This window comes from Somniosus microcephalus, chromosome 10 (assembly GCF_052327205.1).
Source record: "Somniosus microcephalus isolate GS21.2 chromosome 10, FLI_Smic_1.0, whole genome shotgun sequence".
Taxonomy (NCBI): domain Eukaryota; kingdom Metazoa; phylum Chordata; class Chondrichthyes; order Squaliformes; family Somniosidae; genus Somniosus; species Somniosus microcephalus.
This window is the reverse complement of record NC_140996.1, coordinates 73,715,005-73,732,139: the sequence shown is the minus strand read 5'-3', so window position 1 is coordinate 73,732,139 and position 17,135 is coordinate 73,715,005. Positions and strand designations below refer to the sequence as shown.

At 45.1% G+C, this 17,135-nt stretch overlaps 1 protein-coding gene across 1 annotated transcript in view; it reads left to right on the top strand.

Annotated features, from left to right (window-relative positions):
* Window positions 1-17,135, top strand: part of LOC147111548 (uncharacterized) — a 155,728-nt gene that overhangs the window by 52,342 nt on the left and 86,251 nt on the right. Inside the window, exon 4 of the mRNA XM_085998619.1 lies at window positions 13,399-13,543. Within this exon, the coding sequence (XP_085854745.1) occupies window positions 13,399-13,543 (145 nt within the window). The remainder of the gene's footprint in view (window positions 1-13,398; window positions 13,544-17,135) is intronic.

Genomic DNA, 17,135 nt, shown 5'->3' with positions numbered 1-17,135 from the left:
CTACCGCCATCGCCGTGCGCAGTGCCCCACTCGCGCCCCCTGAACTACTGCCAGACGCTATGTCCGACAGGGTCAGGGTGGCGTTCTTCCAGCCGGGGCTACATAAATTAAAGGGCAGATGCCGGGCAGCCATTATCTTTCAGCCCACCTGCCAGCACCAGCCCCCTTTCGCCTCCTCCTGCGGGGTGCCGGCCATGATCTGTCAGCATGGCACTCCTCTTGAGTGCCGGGCTCTTTTGCCAGCACCCCGCTCCCTGGTGGTCCAGCAGGGCCCCGGTGTGTGCTGTGCTAGGCCCCTTCCCTTTAATCAGGGGAGGGAGGCCTGCAGTACCAAGGGGCTACATGCCGATGTGCGTGGCACTGCTGCACGTAGTGCCGTGATATTCAATGGGAGCGCCCCAAGAGGGAGGGGGAGTGCTTCCTGTAGTGCCCCGCCTCTTGCTTGGGGCACTACCATTCAATTTCGGGCGCGGGGGTGCTAACTTTTTTGGGGCGCCAGAAGTAGTGCCCTGGAGAAGTTAGCGCCCCAAAGGGGGCGCGACCCAATTTTTCCCCCATAAACTTTCCTTGTACTTTCCTCCTGCTCCTCCTGGCCCAACAAGGATAGAAAAATTAAATTAAAAAGGTACCTTTTTGGGCTTCTTTTGCCCCCAATCTGCTTCCTGGCTGTGTTGGCCTGGTGGGAAACTCACTGCAGCTTCCCACTCAGTTAAAATTGCAGTTGGATCCAGATGATGTAATGAGATCGTAATCTGCACATTCAAAGAAGGACCTCATCGGCTTTGGGTAGTCTGCTTAGCCGCCTGATACCTCTTTCAGAGAGAGGGCACAGGTGTGATGGGTTGAGTCCGCCTGTGGTGTATGTAACCTGTTCCACCTTAAGAGAACTTAAGCCTGGTCCACCTTAAGAAAGGTACTACTTTCTTTGGCTGCTGTATACGTAATACCGGTGGTGACCACACCGGTATATAAGCACAGTGTAATAATATTGTATTCAGTATAGTCCGACCTCCAACCAGTAAAGACCTGTTGAATTTACTCTTGTGGTCTGTGTAGTAATTCTCACTATAACACACAGACTTAACAGTGGCGACGAGTCCGATTCTTAGCCTGCTGCAGTAATTTCCACGACGACTTCGTCCACAGACAGGACATCGAAGAGAGGTTTCCACCCTCATCACCTACGGGAAGACACGTCGAGCGGCAGGCATCGAGCAACCGGAGTGCAGAAGACATCCTGACCTCGAAGCCTCCATCAGCGACTGTCAGCTTCTTCTACTACCTCGTGGTGGGTAAGCCGGGCAGCGACGCAACAGAAAGTCAACCGCGTTGGCTGTACAGACGGGGCTGGGAAGACGGAGGAATAAGGGCGGTGAGGTCGATCGCGACCAGAGATAAGGGCCGGGCCGCTTTCGAGCGAGAGGTGCAGTGCGGGACATCGATCGCGACTGGAGATAAGGGCCGCATTCGGGCTAAAGGCGCAGCGTCTGGGGAAACTGAAGGCACGAGAGCCGCGGTGAAGCGGAGACAGCGTCGGGGGACGGGTGAAGACCGCCAAGCGCGGGAAAACCGCCATTTTGTGGGCGGAGGACGACGGCAAGAGCGGGAAGCCGCCATCTTAGATAACATTAAAAATACGATAAATTGCTACGATGCCTAAACATGGGAACATTAATGCCTTCGACAGTGATATAGAAGACTGGGCTATGTATGTAGAACGCATACAAAACTATTGTAAGGCAAATAAAATTCCTGAGACAGATAAAGCACTAACATTACTAAACTTAATGGGTGCGAAGACATACGGGCAATTGAAACACCTGTTATCACCAGATGAACCAGCAGATAAGATGTTCGAACAGATTGTTACTGTCCTAAAAAATCATCTTAGCCCCACGCCGCTGATGCTAGCGGAACGATTTAAATTTTACGATAGAAGACAGCGGCAAAATGAAAGCAATGCTGAATATTTGATGGAATTACGTAAGCTAGCAAAATATTGTCAGTTTGGAACGGGACTGACAGAGGCACTTCGAGATAGATTTGTGTGTGGTTTATTTAAACAGGATACACAAAGGCGACTGCTCGAGGAGAATGAGCTGTCACTCGAGAAGGCGGTCACTATGGCAGCAGCACACGAGGCCGCAGCGAGATGCAGCTACGGCCACCGTAACTCGGTACAAACAAATTGGGTTTGAGTTCTGTCAATGTTATCGTTGTGGAAAGACAACGCACGATCAGAACCAGTGTTGGTTTAAAAACCAAGAATGCAGAACGTGTGGCAGGTTTGGCCACACAGCTAAAGTATGCCGGTCAGGAAAGAAGACCAGCAATAAAAAATCACCGCAAGGAAAATATGCAAAGGTACACAAGGTGACAAAGAACAGTTTGACTGAACAGAAGTCAGATTCAGACGCTAGCAGTAATGAACTGGATAGCTTAAGAATACACAACGTTGGTAAGGATACAGACCTCCAGACAATTTGGGTCACTCTTAAGATAGCAGGAGTCCAAGTAAAAATGGAATTGGACACTGGATCGGCATTGACGGTCATGAATAAGAAAGATTACAGAAGGTTATTCCAACATATTCCCTTACAGGATACGGAGATTATATTGAAAACGTACACGGGGCAAAGAGTGTACCCCATCGGAAAAATAGAGGTAGAAGTGGTCCACAAGGGCGAAGGAAGCCAAGTAATGGACTTATATGTGCTACCTGAAGGAGGTCCACCACTACTAGGACGGGAGTGGATTAGGAAAATGAATATGGACTGGCACTCCTTGAAAGCACTAACGGTAGATTCCGGGGAAACAGCTGTCAAACCTAAACAATTGTCCAGAATATTGGATGAGGCTAAAGAGGTGTTCCAGCCGGGACTGGGAACACTGAGAGGAATTACGGCAAACATCAAGATTGATGAACATGCAGAACCAAAATTTTTTTAAAGCCAGACCGGTACCCTATGCAATACGACCTGCGGTTGAAGCGGAGCTGGAAGCACTAGAACGTTCAGGGGTACTGTCTAAAGTAGATTGGAGTGAGTGGGCTATGCCCATTGTTCCCGTTATGAAACGTCCTGCGAACAATAAGCCAGGAGATCCAGGGAAGGTTCGCATCTGTGGAGATTTCAAGATCACCATTAATCCGGTGCTTCACATGGTGCAGTATCCGCTTCCACGGATTGAGGATATTTTCGCTTCACTCTCTGGCGGGAAACACTTCACCAAGATAGACCTGGCGCAGGCGTACTTGCAGATGGAGGTTGAAGAGAGTCACGCCAATACCTCACGATCAACACGCATCGAGGGTTGTACCGGTACAATAGGCTGGTTTTTGGTGTGGCATCGGCTCCAGCAATTTGGCAGAGGGCCATGGAGCAGGTATTACAGGGAATTCCAGGCACACAATGTTACCTGGACGACATTCTGATCACAGGTGATGGTGATGAACAGCATCTCGCTAACTTGGAACTGGTGCTCAACAGACTGAAAGAGTATGGACTTAGGGTAAATCGGCAGAAATGTGAGTTCTTCCAGAAGCGGATCTCGTACTGTGGTCATGTCATTGACCGGGAGGGGCTTCATAAGTCTCCTGACAAGATAGCGGCAGTTGTAAAGGCTCCCGCTCCGGAGAATGTCTCTCAGTTGAGGTCGTTTCTAGGATTAATTAACTACTACCATAAATTTCTGCCAAATCTATCCACGGTGCTGCATCCGTTGAACGCTCTTTTACAGAAAGGGGTACCATGGGACTGGGGCGAAAACTGTAAGAAGGCATTTCGCAAAAGCAAAGAATTGATCACCTCAGAGAAAGTGTTGGCTCACTTCAACCCGACACTGCCTATTCGGTTGGCTTGTGATGCTTCTCCATATGGTATTGGGGCAGTACTCTCACATAAATTGCCAAATGGCACGGAAAGGCCAGTCGCGTTTGCATCCAGATCATTGACCTCCGCTGAGCGCAACTATGCGCAGATCGATAGGGAGGCCCTTAGCCTTGTATGGGGAGTGAAGAAGTTTAATCATTACCTACAGGGCCAAAAATTCACACTTCTGACGGACCATCAACCGTTGGTGTCCATTTTTAACCCTAAGAAGGGTGTTTCGGTGATGACAGCACAGCGTCTCCAGAGATGGTCTCTTTTCTTAGGGGCACATCAATATCAGATAGAATTCAAAGGTACGAAACAGCATGGCAATGCTGATGGCCTGTCGCGCCTGCCACTACCTGAAGATGAAGACACGACAGAAGTTGACCCTGTTGAGTTATTTCATTCGACCATTATCGAGTGTTTACCTGTCACCAACGCAAGTATTGAAAGAGAAACCAGGAACGACCCGACACTGTCCAGAGTCTACGAGGTGACAGTGAAAGGATGGCCAACACGGGGTGATCCTCTGTTACCGGCATTCTCGGCAAGGCGAGACCAGCTGTCCGTCTGCCATGGTACTTTGATGTACGGGACAAGAGTGATTATTCCTCCCAAGTTAAGGGAAAGAGTTTTAAAAGAACTACATGAAGGTCATCTGGGGGGAGTTAAAATGAAAAGTCTTGCTAGGGCTTACGTATGGTGGCCGGGTATTGACCAACAGATTGAGGAGTTAACGAAAAGCTGCGCTGGGTGTCAAAAAGTGCAAAATGCACCTACGATAGCACCGCTACACCCATGGGAATGGCCTTCAGCCCCATGGCAACGCATACACATTGACTTTGCTGGTCCATTCATGGACTCCATGTTCCTAATCGCGGTGGACGCACATTCCAAATGGCCAGAAGTCATCAAGATGAATACCACTACTTCAGAAAAGACCATTGCGGTGTTAAGAACAATATTCGCAAGGAACAGATTGCCAGAACAGATCTGTTCGGACAACGGACCACAGTTTGTATCGGAAGAATTCCAACAATTCTTAAAGAAGAATGGAGTTAAACATTATACCTCTGCCCCATATCATCCGGCGACAAACGGGTTGGCTGAAAGATTTGTCCAGACATTCAAAAAGGCTATTAAGGCCATGAATGATGATCAGATTCCGCTGCAACACAAGGTCGATAAGTTCCTGATGTCATATAGAAACGCCGATCATGCCGTGACTAACCAAAGTCCTGCTATGATGTTTTATAACAGGAGGTTGCGGTCCAAGTTGGACTTGTTAAAACCAAATGTGCGGAGGGAAGTGGAAAACAAACAGTTTCGGCATATTAACAGCAAGACCACTCGAACTTTCGACGTAGGACAACCAGTGATGGCAAGGGGCTATGGAAACGACAAATGGCAGTCCGGAACAATCCGGGCCAGACAAGGACCTCTGATGTACACCGTAGATATTGGTCATAATGTGATAAGGCGTCATGCGGATCAACTGGTAGAGTCGAGAGCAAGGGTCGAACCCATGGTTGTGACAGAGACAGCTGTGGAAGACGTTCATGAACCTGAAGCATCTACCTCGGCCGAGAATGTATTTGATGATGATGACACCCAATACATTGGCAACCAACTAGAGGAGGCACCTCAACAACAAGAATCAGAGACCACTGAAAGGCGTTATCCAAGCCGAATCAGAAAGCCTCCTGAGAGACTGAACCTTTGAACTGTTATACCTGAAGTTATATATGTATATATGTTATGTTTATTTGGGGATATGACTGTTAAGCTAAAAAGGGAGGATTGTGGTGTATGCAACCTGTTCCACCTTAAGAGAACTTAAGCCTGGTCCACCTTAAGAAAGGTACTACTTTCTTTGGCTGCTGTATACGTAATACCGGTGGTGACCACACCGGTATATAAGCACAGTGTAATAATATTGTATTCAGTATAGTCCGACCTCCAACCAGTAAAGGCCTGTTGAATTTACTCTTGTGGTCTGTGTAGTAATTCTCACTATAACACACAGACTTAACACCGCCTGTGCTACACAACTCCATGATTGTAGAAGCCTATACTTTCTGAATACACACCAGCAACAAGAAATCTCACTGTGGGGTGGTTTAATTTTACTTGCCCACTCAGTATAGAATCATAGAGTCATAGAACTTTACAGCACAGAGGGAGGCCATTCAACCCAAAGTGTCTGTGCCGGATCGTTTAAGTAAAGTACAATTTGACCCTTGACAATAGTCTGTGAATTTTCTTTTATGTTTGCAGTTTGTTTTAATTCCTCATTGTCTTGTTTTAGTTTTTTAGAATCATAGAAATTTACGGCACAGAAGGAGGCCATTTGGCCCATCGTGTCTGTGCCGGCCAAAAAAGAGCTATCCAGCCTAATCGCACTTTCCAGCTCTTGGTTCCTAGTCCTGTAAGTTATGGCACTTCAAGTGAATATCCAAGTACTTTTAAACGTGATGAGGGTTTCTGCCTCTACCACTCTTTCAGGCAGTGAGTTTCAGATTCCTACCACCCTCTGGGTGAAAAAAGTTCTCCTCATCTCCCCTGTAATCCTTCTACCAATTACTTTAAATCTATACCCCCTGGATATTGACCTCTCTGCTAAGGGGAATAGGTCCTTCTGATCCACTCTATCTAGGCCCCTCATAATTTTATACACCTCAATTAAGTCTCCTCTCAGCCTCCTCTGTTCCAAAGAAAACAACCCCAGCCTAACCAATCTTTCCTAATAGCTAAAATTCTCCAGTCCTGACAACATCCTTGTAAATCTCCTCTGTACTCTCTCTAGTGCAATCTTTCCTGCAATGTGGTGACCAGAACTGTACACAGTACTCTAGCTGTGGTCTAACTAGTGTTTTATACAATTCAAGCATAACCTCCCTGCTCTTATAGTCTTTGCCTCGGTTAATAAGGGAAAGTATCCCCTATGCCTTCTTATCTACCTGTCCTGCTACTATCTGTGGACATGCACTCCAAGGTCTCTTTGTTCCTCTCCGCTTCTCATTATCCTACCATTTATAGTGTATTCCCTTGCCTTGTTAGCCCTCCCCAAATGCAATGGCCCAGAAATTTGGGTCAGGGGCTTCCCGCGGGTGTAAGCCCCCGACCTGCACTTACCTTGCGCGCCGGCAGTTGAGCTATAGGGCCCCGTGGAATTCCGCTCCGGGGCCTGGCCCAGCTGCCGGCACGCTGTGCTTGCGTGTCCCAGGGGCGTAGTTAGTGCGATGCGTCCCCTGGGATCACATGAGCCATGGGCAGCCAATCGGAGGAGGGAAAAGCCCATTCATAAGATTGACAGGTAGACCTGTCAAAACTTATAAATACTACGGGCCCAAAATAGCAGTAAACTTTCAAATACATTTTTAAAAAACATCACACTTTTTAAATAAACTATAAATTACATTAAATAACTATTTTAAACAATAATTTAAATTTTTGAAAAAATAATTTTATATTATAACGGGGCTAAAAATAAACTTACCTTGCTTTAAAGTATTTAAAAATAATAAACCTGTGGAAAAAATGTTTTAATTTTAATTAATTGACCACTTACCTTACAAAAAGCAGGCCTTACACCTGCTTTTTAAATGCGTAAATACTGCAGGCTTACCCTCCCGGGAAAACCTGTAATAAAAACCTAAGTTCAAAGCGCACGCGCAGCCTCCCCTGCGCGCGCGTTCGACCTCTGAACCTCTTCGTTCAGAGGATCGGAAGTGCCGGTTTCCCGCGCATGCGCAGTGCATGTAGGAAACCGGCAATTCCATTCGGCCTACGGGTGAGTACCCTGTGCGGACTCACCCGGGCAGTGCCGAATCATACTTCTTCAGATTGAAATCCATTTGCCACTTTTCTGCCCACCTGACCAGTTCAATGATATGTTCCTGCAGCCTACAGCATTCTTCCTCAACATCAATCACATGTCCAATTTTTGTACCATCTGCAATCATTTTTAAGTTCATCACCCATTTGCTCTCTTTCCTTTAGGAAATAGGGAAGAGCTGCCACATTCCAGTCATTGGCCTTGAGTTTTATGTCTTTCACCAGTGCTTTAAATAACTTGTCTGTCTCTTCTCTGCTTTTGTTTTGTCTGAATAGGGTTGTTATGAAGTCAATTTATGCTTAACATATAGAACTTATAGAGACCTTCCCTCTTTCGCTTTGTCAGAGTTACCAATCATCGTGATATCACTGTTAACTTTACACTGTTAACCCTCCTCTCCAAGATTCACTCTTGAATCCCGTTAACTTTATACCGTTAACCCTCCTCTCCAAGATTCACTCTTGAATCCCGTTAACTTTATACCGTTAACCCTCCTCTCCAAGATTCACTCTTGAATCCCGTTAACTTTATACCGTTAACCCTCCTCTCCAAGATTCACTCTTGAATCCCCGGCCATTATAGTCCTGAGAGATTTAAACCCTCTCCTCTGTGATTGCTAAGGTAAACTTGTCAATAAACACTATCTCTTCGAGCCCCTTGTTGGGTGTCAATATGTGGGGCGGTTTAATCTTACTTGCCCACTTGGTACCTACAGATTTTTATCTTTGGTGAATTCACCTTTGGTGAATTGCCTTGGTTGTTATTAAAGTTGCTAATAGTTTTAGTGACAGAAACTATAGGGGACAGATTCCTGCATGTCAGCAATATATATCAGATAGCAGAACAAGACCTGAAAACTGCCATGCTGCATGGGTCTATCTGCTAGGGGCAGAGGTTACAGCTTTATGACACTTGTCAAAGCTGTTGGAATAACACCAATTAAGTTAATTGAGGATGTTCCCTTTAAGGGTATCACATGGCAGCTTCCACATACTTAAAGGACCTGTAGAGCTGTTGCCTTTAAGTCCAGTTAACAGCAGGTGCTAAAAAAAAGAACTTGGATTTATATCGCATCTTTCACAACCTCAGAACATCTCTAAGTGCATAACAGCCAATGAAATGTAGTCACTGTAAAAATGTACAGTAATACGGCAGCCAATTTGCACACAGCAAGTTCCCACAAACAGCAAACATCAAGATAATTTGTTTTAGTGGTGTTGATTGAGGGATAAATATTAGCCAGGATACCGGGAGAAATCCCCTGCTGCTCAAATAGTGCTGTGGGATCATTTACACTCACCTGAGAGAGCAGACAGGGCTTCGGTTTAATGTTTCATCCAAAAGACAGCAGGGTAGAAATTCATCTCGGGCGGTGGAGCAAAACAGGCTGCAATGGAACTGAATATCAGGCACTGCATTTAACGGGCAGCCGATCTGATACCACTCGTTTTGCACCACCGTCCATGACGAATTTCTACCTCAGCACCTCTGACAGTGCAGCACTCTGTCAGTACTGCACTGAAGTATCAGCCTAGATAATGTGCTGAAGTCTCTGGTGTGGGGCATGAATCCCTGACCGTTTGACTCAGAGGCAAAAGAGGCACTGAACCAAGGTTGAGAGCTGCTAAGGGTGTGAAATCTTCACTGAGCCCAATAGCAGCACAGCATAGATGATGATTGTTCTGTGTCAGCTGCCATCATCCTTTCAGATGAGGAGTAGAACAAATGGGAGGTTCATAGACATCTGATTGCTGCCCAGCTCATTAAAGGAATCTCCTACAGCAACTGGAATTACGTTGTAGAGCAAGTTACCCGTACTGAGAACAACCTTGCACCCAGAGCAAACATTGACAACAACAATGATTTACATTCCTCACCTACAGAGATATGTTTCAGAAGGGCAGGGGAGAAAGGGAAACATGGGGTGGGGACTAAAGCACAGTCTAAGAGAAGGGTCTTCAGAAAGCTTTTGAAGGCAGGAAGGCAGGTGTCAAGGTTAAGGTGCTGAAGGAGGAAGTTCCAGAGTTTGGGGGAATGGAGACCTGCTATTGACGATGGGAAGGAGGGAACAGTGAAAGAATAACTAGCAGGTGTTGGTAGAGGAGAGGATGTGCACAGAGAGGTACAGTTGCAGGAGATCACTGAATTAAGTTTGGATAAAACCATTAAGAGATTTGAGGCTTCTGTCTCTAAGCCTAAGCTGTGCAGCGGCTTTTCAGATTTCACCCAGGGACTGAGTAACATAGAGCTGTTACTGTGCAATTCTTTGACTTTTGCTAAATCTAACATGCGGTCTACTATCCAAGAAGATTTATGCTTACGACTGGAAGTCATGGAGTCAGTCATAAGATAATATTTGAGTCATCTTATGAGGGCCAATTTTACAAATGAGTGTTACCGGCAAGAAGCATTGCTTTTACGGATGCATTGCTGATTACTTTCTGTCCAATGGCAGGAAAATTACAAGCAACACTCTCTAACAGGCACGGTCAATGCCAAGACTCCCACCAATAGTTCGCATCCATAAAATCATTCCTTACTGATCTACAATGTTTTGTTCTCAGACATAATATGCACCTAGAATTTCCATGAGGATTCTCGCAACTTCAGAGGAAACCTCAGAGAAATGGTGCAAACAGCCATTTCTCTGGAATCTCTGCCAATCTTCTGCTGAGATTATGGTGGGAGAACGGGTGAAGCCCTTTGGAAATTCTACCCCATTGGTATTACCGAACTCAATGGATGAAATTGGTGTTGGGGGGGTGGGGGGCGGGTAGCACAAACTGGGTGTGTGCGAATTGGCAGTCTGCATTACACTCTAGATAATGTGCTGAAGTCTCTGGTGTGGGGCATGAGCCTCTGGATGCCTGATTCAGAGGCAAAAGAGGCACTGGATTCAATGGATGTTCTTTTCCTGAAGTTAATCTTTTGCCTCTGAGTCACATGGTTGTGGGTTCAGGCCCAACTCCAGAGACTTGAAAGCAGTATTAAGGGAGTGCTGCACTGTCAAAGGTGCCGTCTTTTGGATGCAATGTTAAATCAAGGCCCTGCCTGCCCTCTCACATGGATGTAAAAGATTCCATAGCACTAGTTGAAGAAGAGCAGCGGAGTTCTCCCCAGAGTCCTGGCCAATATATATCCATCAACAAGCATCACTAAAACAAATTATCAGGTTATTATCTCATTCTTGTTTGTGGGACCTTGCTGTGTGCAAATTGGCTGTAATGTTTCTTACACGGCAACAGTGACTGCACTTCAAAAAGTACTTAATTGGCTGTGAAGCACTTTGGGACGACCTGAGGTGATGAAAGGCACTATGGGAATGCTAGTCCTTTCTTTCTTATAGAAAAGAAAATCAGGAGGGGTGTAAAACAAAGCTGCCAATCCGCTATTGCCCATTTTATGCTAATGCCCAAGACCAATTTCACCCCCAATAAGTCATCAACCTTAGCTAAGCCTACCTTTCTCCTTTTGGCACAACTTATTGCTGATCTGTTCCTCAGCAGAAATAGATGTAATGAAGGAGACAAAAGCAAAGATGGTCAAATCAGCAAATGTATTATCTTCTTTGCATGAGCGAAATGCATACCTACTCTGTGTAGTTCACAATCTTTTCTCACCATGTGAGAATGTGTCTTTGACAGTGCCCTCTGGTAGCAGCACTACTGTTGGAAGGAAGTTTCTCAAACAGTGGACCTTCAAACTCATGTGGAATGGTATACAAATTAGCAATACTCCGTGACGGTGGAATTGCAATGTGAGAAATTGGTTTTTATTTGTTCCTAAGATGTGAGCAACATTTATTGCCCATCCCTAGTTGCCCTGAGGGCATCAGTTAACTGGAGGACTGGAGTCATATGTAGGCCAGATCAGGTAGGCATGTAAGGTCTTTCCCCGAAAGTCAATAGTGAACCAGTTGGGTTATTACAACATAGTGAAATGTGAACTCACAACCGCTGGGTTTCTAGTTCAGTGCTATAACTATTAGGCTACTGTACCCGCTAGTGAAGGTCTCACTCCCCCATACTCCACTGATGTACTAGTGACTCATTAAGATGTGGAGGTGCAGGTGACTCTGTCTCTCTGCTGGCGCTTGGTGATGTCCATATTTTCTGGTAAGAAGCTCTGGAGCCTAGGTACACAACTGTTAGGCAATATTTGATGGTTGTACCAGTAAGGTATAGTCCAAAGCATTATCTGTGTGTATCTACTGCAAGGAAGATACTGGGCCAGAAATTCGGGTCGGAGGCTTCCCGCGGGTGCAAGCCCCCGACTTGCACTTACCTAATGTGCCGCCGTTGTGCTGTGGGCCCGCGTGGGATTCCGATCCTGTGCCTGCTTCAGCTGTGGGCGCGCAGTGCTTGCGTATCCCAGGGGCGCAGTTAGTTCGAAGCGTCCCCTGGGATCACGTGGGCCATGGAGAGTCAATCGTAGCAGGGAATCTCTATTTATAGATTTGACAGGAAGACCTGTCAAATCTATGAATAGAAATCGGCCCCAAAACATAACTAAAACTTCAAATGAATTTTTTTTTTAAATCACATTTTAAAAATAACTATAATTTATATAAAATACTATTCTAAACAATAAATTAAATTTTTGAAAAAATTAATTACAGTTTTTAACAGGGCTAAAAATAAACTTACCTTTCTTTAAAGTATTTTAAAATAATAAACCTGAGGAAAAAATGTTTTAATTTGACTTAATTCACCACTTACCTTGTTAAAAGCAGGCCATGCGAGTGCTTGTTAAAAGCGTAGCTGCTGGATACTTACCCTCCCGGAGAAACCTGTAAAAAAAACGGAAGTTCCAGGCGTATGCACTGCCTCTCCGGCGCATGCGTTCGACCCGTGAACCCCTTCCTTTAAGGGAACGGAAGTTCCGGTTTTCCGCGCGAGTGCTGTGCATGCACGAAACCGGCACTTTCATTAGCCCTACGTGTGAGTACCCAGCGCGTACTCACCCGTGGGGACCCGAATTTCTGGCCCAGTACTATTATTCATTAAGAGAGGCAACTCTTACTGCAGACCTCTTAATCAGTAGGGTATGGGAAAACAAATCAAGTCACTCACTGGACTCATTGGCTATTTCAACTTTTGTCACTTGCTGCAGATGCTCTGAACCAAATAATTCCATGGCACCTTAAGGTAGTATCAACATTTTGCTCTCTCGTGGCCCTCCATCTGTAGTCTTCTGCGCCTATCAATTAAAATCTAGACTTTACTTGGTTTTCCCCTTTAAATCATTGAATCTCTTCCTGACCTCCAGCAAGGGTGGTACACCATGTTGAGAGGGCTGATGATGTTTCTTGTATGTAGATTGGAGGGTGTGTAGCAGAGCTGAATATCACTGTATCCCTGCACTGTACTCCTTGTACAATCTCACCACTGCCTTTCTGACAGTTTTTACATCTGAAGATTTCCTCTCAGAATATCTATGATGATGAAACATTCATTTCTTACTGGGGTCAAGAGGCTCATTTTCTACTTATTAAGATCTTACTCTCCTACAATTAGTTCCAAGATATTTGTTAAAGTTGATAAATAGTGAGCAGCATAGGGGAGATTGAGACGAAACTTCAACTTTCTCATCCAGTCTTGTTTGATGAGAAATGTATGCATTTTTTCTACATGTTTTGTTAGTTGGTTGGAGCTGTTTGTATTGATTGATATACCCTTTCTTTCACAGGTCCTTTCACAATTACAATAAAAAAAAACAATCACAGTGTTAAAGGGGATAAAAGAAAATTTATCTTCAACACTATCGATAGCAAGGGAATCATTCAGTTTGAAATAACCGGCTTTGTGGAGCAGGTTGAGTTAAGCTGTTCAAAGTAAGTGAAATAGTCATTTAATACATTTAAGCCATGCGTAAGTACGAAACTTTACCTCGTTTTATTGCACAAAAGCTGAATTTAGCAAGATTAAAACATATTTGTAAAGTGAAGGATCAATAATATAAATAATATAGTTTGCAAACTGAAAGCTAAATACATTAAAGTACAAAGCCCCAGCTGCCCATTAAAAGTAATGGGCTAAAAATCGTGGGCACTGCACGGCCGCATTTCCAATATGCGTTGATAGTGCATATCACTGCCAAACTTTCCTGGCAGTCAATACTTGCTGGGTGGTGCTTGTGCACTGCTGCTTTTGACTGAACATTAACAAACTGTGCTGGTGACAATTTGTTTCTTATTTCTGCTCGATATCACTCACTTTCAGCCGATAAAGAAAATTCACTGGAATTGGAGCCTTTCATATTCTGTACAGCTATAGGTTATTAATCTTCAGTTACACAGAGGGAGAATGGAGAGATCTTTATATTCTGCTGATCTCTTTATCTGCCTGTAAAAAACTTCTCACCTCAATAACCTAAAAAAACTTCACTGTGGTGTTATTTTAAAAAGTAGTTTTCAGTTAATGAAAACAATTGTTCTGTAGATCTCAATGCAACCACAGCTCCCCCCCCCACCCCTCCCTGTCACATGTTCTAAACCAATTGCTGTTCTCCACTCGAGAGGGGAGGGAGACAATCTATTCCCAGGGCTTTATTGGTATTATTGGAGATACATAACACAAGAGCCTAATTTTCACGCCATCAGGAGAGCCAGTAACAGATGCTAAGTGATTGTTAGTTGATGCTCACTACCTCTCCTGATGACCTGCTCGAGATCAGGAACTTGCTATGTGGAGAATCAATAATGCCGACCCACACCTGCCACTATGTAGTACAGGGGGGTGAATTTCAGTGGAGTTCTCCTGACTGTGTCATATTCCCAGCAGAAGATCCAGGAAACCCTGAATCGCTACTTGCCACCCACTTCCCTACTGTCCACACATATTACTGTTGCTCCCCAGGGGCTCCTGGTGGAAAGAGGTGATAGGCCTGGGGTAGCAGCGCTCATTCTCCCAAAATTCAGTAATAGAGGGAGAGGGCCTAACAAAGGCATGCTCTCCCTCTAATCTGCCCCCTAAGCACTTACCTGTGTAGGTCTTACCCTCTACTACAAAACTGCACATCCTTCTTTCCTCAGGGCTCTTCTGCCTCTTTAAGTTCCCTCGGGGCCTCTAGTGCTGCTGCAGCACTGGTTGAGTTTCCTCTTCAGTCCTGACAGGATTCCACTTGGTGAGACAGTTGGGAGCCCGCCTTGTATGGCCGGTGAACCCCGAACCAGGAAAATTGGGCTGGAAAATGATTTGCAGCAAGGTTGGCGAGGCAGGCAGAAGCTACGCCCAAATGCTATCCTGCCACTAGAAGGAAAATCTAGCCCAGGCTGTGAAAATTGCTTAATATTTGAAATCTTGTCTTGCCATTCCTCTCTTTGGACTGAATGTGTGCGTGTTATGTACGCATGTGCACGCATGTGTGTAAAAGAGAGAAAATGAGGTGTACTGTTCCTTTCAAACTGATACAAGTTCAATTAGACCAATAATACTAACTGGCAAATAGTTAATCATTGCAAAGGTTATTTGGCATTTGGACTGTGAGAAATAATTAATTACAGCAGTAGCTAATGTGTTCCTTTGAGGTTAATTATTCAATTTAAATCATTTCAATTTGCATACCTGAACTTGCTTTCAATAAGGGGCACCTTGGAATTTCATGGCAGTTTTCTCCCTTGTAGAGGACATTCCAAGTAATGCTAATCCTTCCTTGAAACATGGGCCAAATTTAACTGTGGCGCCCAATGTAAACAGGGCAGTGGCGGCCTGAAGATGGTATTGAGTCACTTACCGCCCATTTACTGTGGTACTTCAACGACTGCCATCTTGGATGGGAGGCTGGAGCACCCTCCTGTTTCAGGGAGGCCAATTTTTAATATGCAGATCATGCTCCCATGATGCACATAAGACGCTAATTGCAATTTTGAGGTACAAATGGGTGGAGCGTGCACCATTCCATCCATTTGCACCAGTGTTGAGCAACCTAACCAACGTTCCTTAAAGGGATCGTTGAAGGTTACTCAAAAACTGTCCCAAAACCATTTTCATCTTTTATTTTTGAAAATTCTCCTCCTGGCCCTATAGAAATACTCGGGCCCAATGCAAATCCATGCATGCTGTTCCCCACCACCTCTCTCACTCCATTTGCTGAACACCCATTTGGCGACATATATTAAAATCGGCTCCGTGGAATCAACTGAGGAATAAGAGTAAGTGGGAGTTATTTTAGTGAAAGGGTGAAAACAGGCGCTAAATGAATGCTGTGCTAATATGACACGCCTGTTTTGAAAGTCTGGTTTAAGCACACAATTTTGGTTCTAATTGATGTTTACCATAACTTGAACTTGCCTGGAGGTGCTATAGCAGACACCTGCCAGTTTAACACTCAAGCATTGATTTTGTGGAGCAATATATGTGGGCTCCTCGCACCCACTTCCACTGAAGGTGTGGAGTGCACTGGCTGGCATACAGCAGCATGTTGTAGGATGGCTCAGGGATCGAGGTTCTCGGATGCGGCACTGGAGGTCCAAAGGAGGGATGTCCAAAGCAGGGAGGGAAGGACGCCACCTCACCCTCCTGTCCCTCCCTCCTGCAGCAGCTGGTGCTGTTTTGCCTGGCCTCATGTTCTCCTCCCATTCCTCCTGCAGACTAAGGGAGGCCGCTAGCAAGATGCCCATGACCAAGCACTCCCTTTCTCCTAGTAACTCCTATAAGGTGTCCAATAAGGTAGAGTAGCACAGCACTCACTCTTTTTAGGTGAATTTCTGGATTAAATGTTGATAAAGTGTTGATGAGGTGTTGACAAACTGTCCCAGAAAGTCTCCCTGTGTATTTCAAAATTCCTCTTCAAACTTCCAGCAATAAGTGAACAGTAAAAGGTGATATTCCATTAATTAGCCCTCGAAGTCCTCAGCAATGACTAGTTTACTCCCAATCAGCTGGTCAGAGAGGGCGTCAGTTCAAGTGCTAGCCGCCAAAATACCATGCAGCCTCCTTAATAAGTATTAGCAGGCAATTTAAGTGGCAATCAGCCCCTTAACGATCCTCTGGGCAGCTGTTCCTAGCACAAGCTTCAACTCTTTTACCAAGATAGCATCTTGCATTAAACGCAGGCTAAACCAACGTTTCAGCTTAAGAGCCCATCTTGGCCACCTCAAAGACTCTTTAAGGCCTATAGTATCCCAGAAAAATTGCCCCCATTATCTCTTTACAGTATATGTTTTTGTGAAATAGTATGACTTAAGGGTTGGCAAAGCTGTAATGAAAGATCAGGTCAAAATCAAATCAAAGCACTGCACTGTTGGGGTTGTGGGTATCCTTAGTTGGATATTCATTGTGCTGCTTTTACAAGCTTTATCTGGTAACAGAATCTGTCCATACAGCAGCCCAGACTTTTCCTGCATCCTGCACATGTTTGGAAGATTCTGTGCTCTGAAATTTAATTTACGCTTAAGCCTGTTGAGATGAGGCATTAGAGTGTGA